We start from the raw sequence: 9,179 nt of genomic DNA on the forward strand, positions 1-9,179 counted from the left end.
TAAATTAAATTAAATTAATTAAAAATTTTAAAATATAAAATTAAATTAAATTAAATTATATTATCTTAAAAATTAAATTAAATTATTTAATTAAAATAACTCAATTTGATTTATTTACTTCAAATGAGAACTTGATTCAGTCATCTCACGCTCAATTATATATTATATTTGGTTGGGCCCACTCGTAAGCCACTTGCAGCAAACTATTGTATTGCAATTTGCACTCAAGGGGGATTTACGTTGGCTTTTTCGTCGGAATATTGACACTTGAACAGTTCAATACAAATATCAAATCATCAGGACCCATGGATGTACAGTATATTTTGATCGTACTATTCCTCCGGCTCTGCTATTCCAGAGCTCTCACCGTATTCGCTTCCATGGCTTCGTCTTCCAACACTTTTCTACCAAAACCCACTTGGCAACACTGGCGTATCCCCTCAAGCCTCCCTGATCATTTGCATAATTCGTGTCTACTATCGCGAAATCTTTCATTTTGGAGACTTGGGTTTCAATGTTTGCAACGTGGGTCGATTACTGAACAGATGATTGTTAGAAGTTCTCATCAAGCTGAAGCTTTGGTTGGTATGTCGATGCTTTGATCTCATCATTTGGGTAAATTAATTAATGAGTTTAGTTTTGCTATCAATTGCTTGTATACTATGTGAAATTTAAGACTAATATGGTAGTTTATGGTGGCAGATTCTACTGCTCAAACATTTGATGTTCCAATTCTGACTTGTTCAGAGGTTTATTGTCTTCCCTTTTCCTGCTTGTTTTCTTTGATTTTCTTCTTTCGCATTGCTGAAGGCTAAGATGCCCTTAGTAAAGTCAGAGTTTATGATTATTTCAGGAACAGTTTTTTTCATTTGGTCATTTGTATTGTTTTCTTAGCAAGTTTCATGGTTTCTTTCTATTTCTGAAGGCTATTGAAAAACTAAGAACTAACAGAGAAAAGCACAAAGGGAAGCAGCAATTCCTGGCAATGTACTCTAGCATTTTTGGTGGAATAACAACAGATCCAGCAGCTATGGTGATACCCATGGATGATCATATGGTGCATAGGGGGCATGGTGTCTTTGATACTGCTGCAATAATGGATGGGTTAGTATAATTTGCTTCAAAACAAGGAATAACCTGTTCTTCTTCATTAATGTTGATGCAATTGAACTATTTCTTCCTCCACAGCGCTACTAGGAGCCAAGGATCCATAAATATGGAAATATAATTATGAGTCTTTATGTTTAACGAACTCTGCTTCAAAAGTTTAAACTATCATAATTTCAATTCTGCCTTCACATTTGAGTTTAAGCTTTTGGATCAGCAGTTCTTGAATGCACCGGGAAATTTTACTCTGCCACATGATCATAGTGAACTATAGTTTTAAATTGCTTTGCTTAGATGTACTTCAAAACTAAACACAGTAAATTACTTCAGTTGTGTGTAGCAAAGCATGTACACTTTTCTTGCAAACGAAAGTAGCTTCTTGCTGTTAACAAATTCACAGTTCAGTTCATTAAAAGCACTTCAAATTTGTAGGATAATAAATGAATGTCCAGTTTCATTCTAATTTTCCTTTCAAGTGATTGATTTTGTTATCCTTTTTTTTTTTTTCTAATTTTCATTTTGTTAAAATTTTGTGAGATTGGTAGAGAAAGGAATGAACAATAAAATAGAAAATGAAAAATAGAAAGAACTTCTTGTAGTAAGCTGGCAATTGAAATACAGAACTCGGTTTCTCGGCCCTTATTGTCCTCCAATAACTTTATTTTTGGGTTCCATCTTTTCTGTCTTGACTTTTTTTTTCCTGCAAAAAAGTTGAACCATTATGAGATCTTTGATGCTAAGAAAAATAGATTAACAGTGACCTTCTGCAATTCAAATAAGGAAACATATGCAGATTTGTGTTCCACTTCGTTAGATGGTGAACTGTGGGCATTCTGATTCCAAGCAAGTGTTCTCTCTTTTATGTTTTACTAAGCAAGTAATCAACTCTTAAGTGCTAACGAGATCCTTACTTATTTCTAAATCTCAGACATCTATATGAATTGGACCAACACCTTGACCGTATTCTAAGGTCAGCATCTATGGCCAAAATTAATCTTCCTTTTGATCGGGAAAGTATAAGAAGAATACTCATGCAAACAGTGAGTGCTTCCAAGTGTCAGAAAGGATCACTAAGATACTGGCTCTCGGTAGGACCTGGTGATTTCCAACTCTCTCCATCTAGCTGTCATCAGCCAACCCTTTATGCCATTGTTATCCAAGATCAGTCACCATTTGATTCGAAAGGCATTAAGGTGGTAACTTCATCAGTCCCTATAAAGCACCCACAGTTTGCCACCATGAAGAGCGTAAATTACCTTCCGAATGTGCTTTCAAAGATGGAAGCTGAAGAGAATGGTGCATTTGCAGCCATTTGGCTGGATAATGATGGGTTCATTGCTGAAGGACCTAATATGAATGTGGCATTTGTTACCAAAGATAAAGAACTTCTGATGCCACACTTTGACAAAATTCTAAGTGGGTGCACAGCTAAGAGAGTTTTGACTCTAGCTGAGGTGCTGGTCAGGGAGGGTAAACTTCATGGAGTAAAGATGGGTAATGTGACTGTAGAGAAAGGAAAGAAAGCAGATGAAATGATGCTTATTGGCAGTGGAATTCTTGTTCGCCCTGTGGTGCAGTGGGATGACCAGATCATTGGCAACGGTAAGACCTTTTCTACAATTTATGCATCCTTCAAAATGAAATTCATCTGGAAGTATGCAATGTTTTTTTAGTATTATACATCATGGTTTTTCTAAACCTTCTTGTTTTTACTGAATTTGAGAGAATATCAATCGAACATCAGATGAGACTAGAGTAACCCATAACCCATTAATTAGCTAATGGATCCCCTGTTGAAAAGAGGGAAACAGAATGTCTTCTGTTTGCCATTGTTGCTCTATGGACCATGCTAACCTTGCCTCTTTCCAGAAGGATATCTAAGCAGGGCATTTCCCCATTGGTTTAGTACAAGCATTCTCTAAAATTTGTTGTGGTTGAATTCTTTATTATAAACATTCTTTTTGTGTGAATTTTGTAAAATACATCAAAATTGTTAATTTTCTGATTCTGACTTCCAAAAAACTTGTGATCTATATTCTTCTGAAGGCAAAGAAGGTCCCATAACTCTAGCTCTCTTGAATCTTATATTGGAGGACATGAAGTCTGGCCCTCCGACAATTCGAATACCAGTTTCCTAGGAAAATTTCTGGATATTGCAAAGTGGGACTGCATACTTCAAACATGGAAAGCTATTTTTCAGCTACTCACTCACTTGCAGAGGCTGAAGAGCCGTTGAAAGCCAAAAATTCCTCTATTTTAATTGACTTCTTTAGTAAGTTACAATAACCTCTATATAAGACAATTTTCTGTATGCAAGTTAAGCTGATTTCTGTGACAAACTAAAACAATCCAATTAGCTTGATGATTTCTTGTGCTGTGTTTGATGAGAAAACCATGGAGAGAACGAGTTTCAGATGTGTCAAATAGGATTTTAGAGAAGCTTCTTATTTTCATTGTATGCGACACTGACCCATTTACATTTAGTCTTTATATATTCTCCCTCACCTAAACTTTCTTGATTGAAGGAAACTATCTAAGCATTAAAAAGAAAATAACTTCCATGTGTATTACAAAAATCCTCAAATTTTAATTTAATCAGATTCTGATGGGTGCTTCAATAAAAAACTGATGTAAACATGTCTAAATGGATTATATATATATATATATATATATATATATATATATATATATATATATATATATATATATATATATATATATATTTCTCTTACCTGTAAAGAACAATGGCTAACTTTTTCATTTTATACTTAAGCATTTTATTCACTCAGGTATGCAGTGTTATCAAGGCGAAAGGCGACACTAAGGCGATAGAGTATTCTATTGCCTTAGGCGAGAGGCGAGGCGAGGACCTTTTTGAAGTGAGGCGCCATAACCTTAATTGTTTAAATTATATATATATATATATATACTTTTAAATAGTTGACAAGTAAAAAACATATTAAAAAGAAAAAAAATATGATTTACACTATATTTATATCTAAAATAAGAGAAATTGAAAATAGTGCATACATGTATTTCCAACTTAAGTATAAGATACAAGTGAAAGTATGAGACTGTAAAATTAAAATATATAGCATAAGTAAAAACACACATAATAATAAGAGATGTTAAAAAAAGAAATAGTTCATATCTGAATTTTCAGCAGATGTATATGATAAAAGTGACACTATAAAATTATACATAATAAATAAAAAATTAGAAATAAGTCATAAGTCACATAATAGAAAATATAAATTATAGAAGTTCAGACATTAATACATAAAAATAAGTTGTAAGTCATAATAAACAAAATGCAATAAGTACATAAAAAACTTATAACTAAAACTACTCATCATCAAGATTTCCAAAATCATCTTCATTTTCAACAACGGCCATCACAAATTCTTCCACCTCTTCATCATCATCAACTTGCGAAGAGGATGCACCTGTCATTGCACGAGGCCTTCGAAATGATGGAGTTTCAACTGGTGGTGTTGATCTTGCAGCCAATCTCTATTCATAACGAGATTCAGAAACTCCAGCTGCTCTACCAACATCACCCCAGGTCAATACGTCATTCATGAAAACAAGAGAATCATCATCATCATCATCATCCCCATCACCTTTTTCTAATTCACCAAGCAACCATTCATTACTCTCATCAATATTTGCCAAATCAATAGGTGTTGTGATATCCCCAAAAGTGTGTCGGCGTAACAACGCTCTATTGTACTTCACATATACCAAATTGTCCAAGCGTTCTTGAAATAGCCGATTTCTTTTCTTACTATGAAGCTGTCATTTATTTTACAGTAACAAATAAGTTAAACTTCAAACTCAAAAGGCTCAAGATAAAATAACAAATTAAGAAATCTATATATATATATATTACTTACATGCTCAAATACACTCCAATTTCTTTCGCAACCACTTGCACTACATGTGAGACTCAAAACCTTTACAGCAAACTTTTGTAGGTTTGGAGTTCAAGAACCATATGTTTTCCACCAAGCAGCTATTAAAATATAGAACCAATGATTGTTAAATTCATGATATAAATTAATAAATGAGCAAAATGAAAAATTAATAAGAATTAAATTAATAACCTGGAGATTTGGTTGTTCTTCCTCTAATAGTGAAGGAAAACCAAAGGTCCTCAGAATCGCCTTGTATTTCTCAATTTCATCAAGAATCATATCAACTTTTGCTGAATTTTTTCCATTTTATGAATGCATGAAAGCAATCTGTATTGACCTCTTCATCGATTCAATTCTCATCTTATTTGGATAAAAATTCAGGATTCAAAAGTATCCAAAGAAGATGCAAAGGACGATGCAATTGAAGTGACCATCTCGCATCAATAATCTCAAAAATGCTCTTGTATTTCTCTTCATTGCCATTGAGTGAGTTGGCAATGGCTTCTTTAGCCCTATCCATGGCTTCATAAATATATCCCATAGCTGGTTTTTTCCATTATCAACAAGTCAAGCACACGAACAAGAGGACCTAAACCTTAAGAGCATAAACAACATGATTCCAGAAGGCAGGACTCAAAACCGTCCTTTCACACTTTTTGCCTTTCACCTCTTTAGCCCATTTACTAGTTGTCCAACTTTCCGAAGTAAACATTTTTCTAATGTTGGCTTTCTGAAGATGAATCATTCCCAGTGTAATAAAAGCGAGCAAATCTAGTTTGCCCTGCCTTAGCAATTCTACTCCATTAGTAAACTTCCGCAACATATTTAGAACTCCTGAAGAGCCATATGTGAAACCAGTAAGCTCAACAGCTTTGCGGAATGTTTCTTTGAAAACACGGATCTTAAAGATATCCTCCAACATCAAATCTATACAATGAGCTGCACATAGAGTCCAGTATAGGTGAGAAAAATTTGCTTCCAATATTCTCCCTGTCATAAACAAGTAGAAAAATTCATTCCATTAATAATAAAAATAAAATGATATTTTTTTTAGTAATATAAAAAATTAAATAAAAATTTTACCTGCTGCAACATTATTTGATGCATTATTTGTAACAACTTGAACTACTTTTTCAGAACCAATTTCCATCAATTCTTTCTCAATCAAACTAGCCAACAATGCCGCTGTCTTTGATTCATCACTTGCATCAACTGATTTAATAAATACACTTCCCTTTGGACTATTAGCCAAGAAATTAATCAAGGTTCTCCCTTTTCTATCCGTCCATCCATCACACATCAATGTACATCCATAATTTTCCCATTCTTCTTTATGAGACTTAAGAAGATCATTTATGATTTACACTTCTTTGTTAAGTAACCGAACTCTAACCTCATGAAAACTTGGAGGTTTCATTTCTTTCCCATAATTTCCAATTGCTCGAATCATTTCCCCAAAGCTATCATAATTCACAGTATTAAAAGCTATTCCCACATCATACATCCATCGTGCTATGGCAACACAAGCACGCTCCCTTAACTCCTTTTTAGCTGGACTATTTTCATCAATGGTAGTTTGCCTCATATTTTTTCCCAAAACAGCAGGTCTAGGGGAAAAATAACAGTCAATAAGCCCTCTACTACTTTGTGGTGGTAAAACTTTTGATTTTTTAAAAGCACTAGTACCTGTAACTTCCAGTACTTGCCTTCTTCTTTCACTGCCAATTTCTTGCATCAACTCTTCCTCTTCCTCATTTTCATCTAATCCCAGTACTTCAACATCATCAAATTCAGGTGGTCTTTCCATATTCATAATTGATTTTTGCTCCCTTTTTTTAGCAATGAATTCCTGCATTTGATTCCTTACATCTTCTGGACATTTTGGACACCGAATTACATTTTTGTAACCTCAGCAAGATGTTGTTTGATTCTATTAATTCCTCCTTTATAAACTTTCATACAGTACATGCATTGAAGATCATTGGTATTGTTTTCACTAACTTGAATTACATGTGCCCATCCTGGGTCCATTCTTCTACTACTAGCAGAAGATCCAGATGTATTATTTTTATCACCCATTTATAATCTAAAAAAAAATTAACAAGAATAAAAAATAAATTAATTAACAACAAATTAACAATATCCAATATAAATTAAATAAGTAATTAACAAGAATAATTAGTAAAAAGTAAAATAGTAAACTAATTAACAACAAATTAACAATGCCCATATAAATTAAACAATTAATTAATAAGAACAAAAAGTAAAATCATAAATTAACAATGCCTATATAAATTAAACAATTAATTAATAAGAACAAAAAGTAAAATCATCAAATTAATAATAAATTAATAATACCATATAAAATAAACAACTAATGTCTAATTAACAAGACAAAAGTAAAACTAATTAATCTAACAACTAATTAACAATGATAAGAAGTAAAAAGTAAACTAATTAACAACAAAGTAATAATGTCTATATAAATTACACAATTACTTACTAAGAACAAAAATAAAAATAATCAAATTAATAATAAATTAATAATACCCATATAAAATAAACATCTAATATCTAATTAACAAGAAAAAAGTAAAATTAATCAAATGAAAACTAATTAACAATAATAACAAGTAAAAGGTAAACTAATTAATAATAAATTAATAATACCCATATAAATTAAATAATTAATTAACAATAATAAAAAGATAAAAAATTAAATTAACAATAAATTAATAATACCTATATAAAATAAATAAATAATTAATAAATAATATCTAATTAACAAGGTAAAAAGTAAAATTAATCAAATTAATAAGAATAACAAATAAAAATTAAACTAAATACCAACAAATCAACAATACCCATATTAATTAATCAATTAATTAAACAAGAATACAAAGTAAAATAATCAATTTATCAATACCCATAAAATTTAAATAATTAATTAACAAAAATAAAATAAATAAATAAATAAATAATTAATTAATTAATAATAACTAATTAATTAAAAGGAGGAGAAGGAAAAAAAAAGAAAAAATAAAAAGGAACTGCTGAAAGAAGAAGGAGAGGAGAGAAAAAAAAAAAAAAAACAGAGCAGCAGGAGAGGGACGTGCAGTAGAAGAAAAGTGAGATCGAAACAGAGGAGCGCAGCAGTAGAAGAAAAGTGGAGAGGGAGAGAAAAAAAAAAAAAAAAAAAAAGAGGGACGTGAGAGCGATCGAACAGAGCAGCGGCAAGCAGCGCAGCAGGAAAAGAAAAAAAAAAGGACCTGAGAGAGATCGAACAGAGGTGGAGAGGGAGAAAAAAAAAAAAAAAGAAAGGGACGTAAGAGAGAGAGAGAGATCGAAGCAGGAGAAGAAGAAGAAGAAGAAGAAGAAGAAGAAGAAGAGAGAGAGAGACAGAGAAAGAGCGTACCTGTTGTCGTCGTGAAGTCGAGGTTGAGCCGTTGAGGAGAAAAGCATCTTCGTGAGGTTCGTGAGAAAGATGTATCTGCTGGTGGAATGGCTGCATCAGGTACGCAGTTTATTGACTTTTTAATTTAAAATAAAAAAAAAACAACACTTACCGTTGCTGTGAAGAGGCGTCGCCTCTCGCCTGCCTCGCGTCTCTCCTCTCCGTCCGGAGGCGTCGCCTCCTCCAAGCCGAGTCAGGCGTTCCAGTCGAGGCGACAGAGGGGCGCCTCGCCACGCCTGACACCTTGCCTGGGCGCCTCGCTCGCCTTTGATAACACTGCAGGTATGTTTAAATCAGTTTCTAGTAAGAGTACTAAACGGAATCTGATTAGAGAGCAGTGTTATTAAATTCGGCTCAAAAGTTGATTAGGTGAAAAAACTATGGGTTAACAATTCAACTATGGATCATTACAATTAATCAAATGTATATAATTTAATTAAAAATTAGTTAAATATAACAACTATTAATCTAAACTAATAAATAAATATAATTATTTAAATGAAACTTTAATATTTATTAAGATATATTTAATAAAATTTAATCGTGTTTTTAAATTTTCTATAAAGTATTCAAATAATATCATGTATCAAAATTTAAAAAATGTATAGTTTTTTTAATATTTATAAAATATTAAATATGTGTTAAAAAATAAATAACTTAAAATAAAAAATATATAATTATCAAGCTAGCTTAATTGATTT

The 9,179-nt window shown here is 32.1% G+C and overlaps 2 protein-coding genes and 1 long non-coding RNA gene across 3 annotated transcripts; 1 reads left to right on the forward strand and 2 right to left on the reverse strand.

The window, feature by feature from the left end:
* Positions 1-205: 205 nt before the first annotated feature.
* Positions 206-3,617, forward strand: LOC110644144 (D-amino-acid transaminase, chloroplastic). The gene is made up of 5 exons (XM_021796788.2): positions 206-585; positions 703-749; positions 926-1,104; positions 2,036-2,709; positions 3,154-3,617. The coding sequence occupies exons 1-5, from the start codon at positions 306-308 to the stop codon at positions 3,243-3,245; spliced, it is 1,272 nt and encodes a 423-aa protein (XP_021652480.2). The 5' UTR covers positions 206-305; the 3' UTR covers positions 3,246-3,617.
* A 715-nt stretch (positions 3,618-4,332) lies between these two features.
* Positions 4,333-5,229, reverse strand: LOC131179072 (uncharacterized). The gene is made up of 2 exons (XR_009148070.1): positions 5,004-5,229; positions 4,333-4,902 (listed from the first exon to the last, which is right to left on the reverse strand). It is a non-coding gene; the product is annotated as an uncharacterized LOC131179072 (long non-coding RNA).
* A 384-nt stretch (positions 5,230-5,613) lies between these two features.
* LOC110673964 (uncharacterized) lies at positions 5,614-6,324 on the reverse strand. Its single transcript, XM_058146337.1, has 2 exons — positions 6,108-6,324; positions 5,614-6,014 (listed from the first exon to the last, which is right to left on the reverse strand). The coding sequence occupies exons 1-2, from the start codon at positions 6,322-6,324 to the stop codon at positions 5,614-5,616; spliced, it is 618 nt and encodes a 205-aa protein (XP_058002320.1).
* Positions 6,325-9,179: the final 2,855 nt, after the last annotated feature.

This window comes from Hevea brasiliensis, chromosome 4 (assembly GCF_030052815.1).
Source record: "Hevea brasiliensis isolate MT/VB/25A 57/8 chromosome 4, ASM3005281v1, whole genome shotgun sequence".
Classification (NCBI taxonomy): Eukaryota; Viridiplantae; Streptophyta; class Magnoliopsida; order Malpighiales; family Euphorbiaceae; genus Hevea; species Hevea brasiliensis.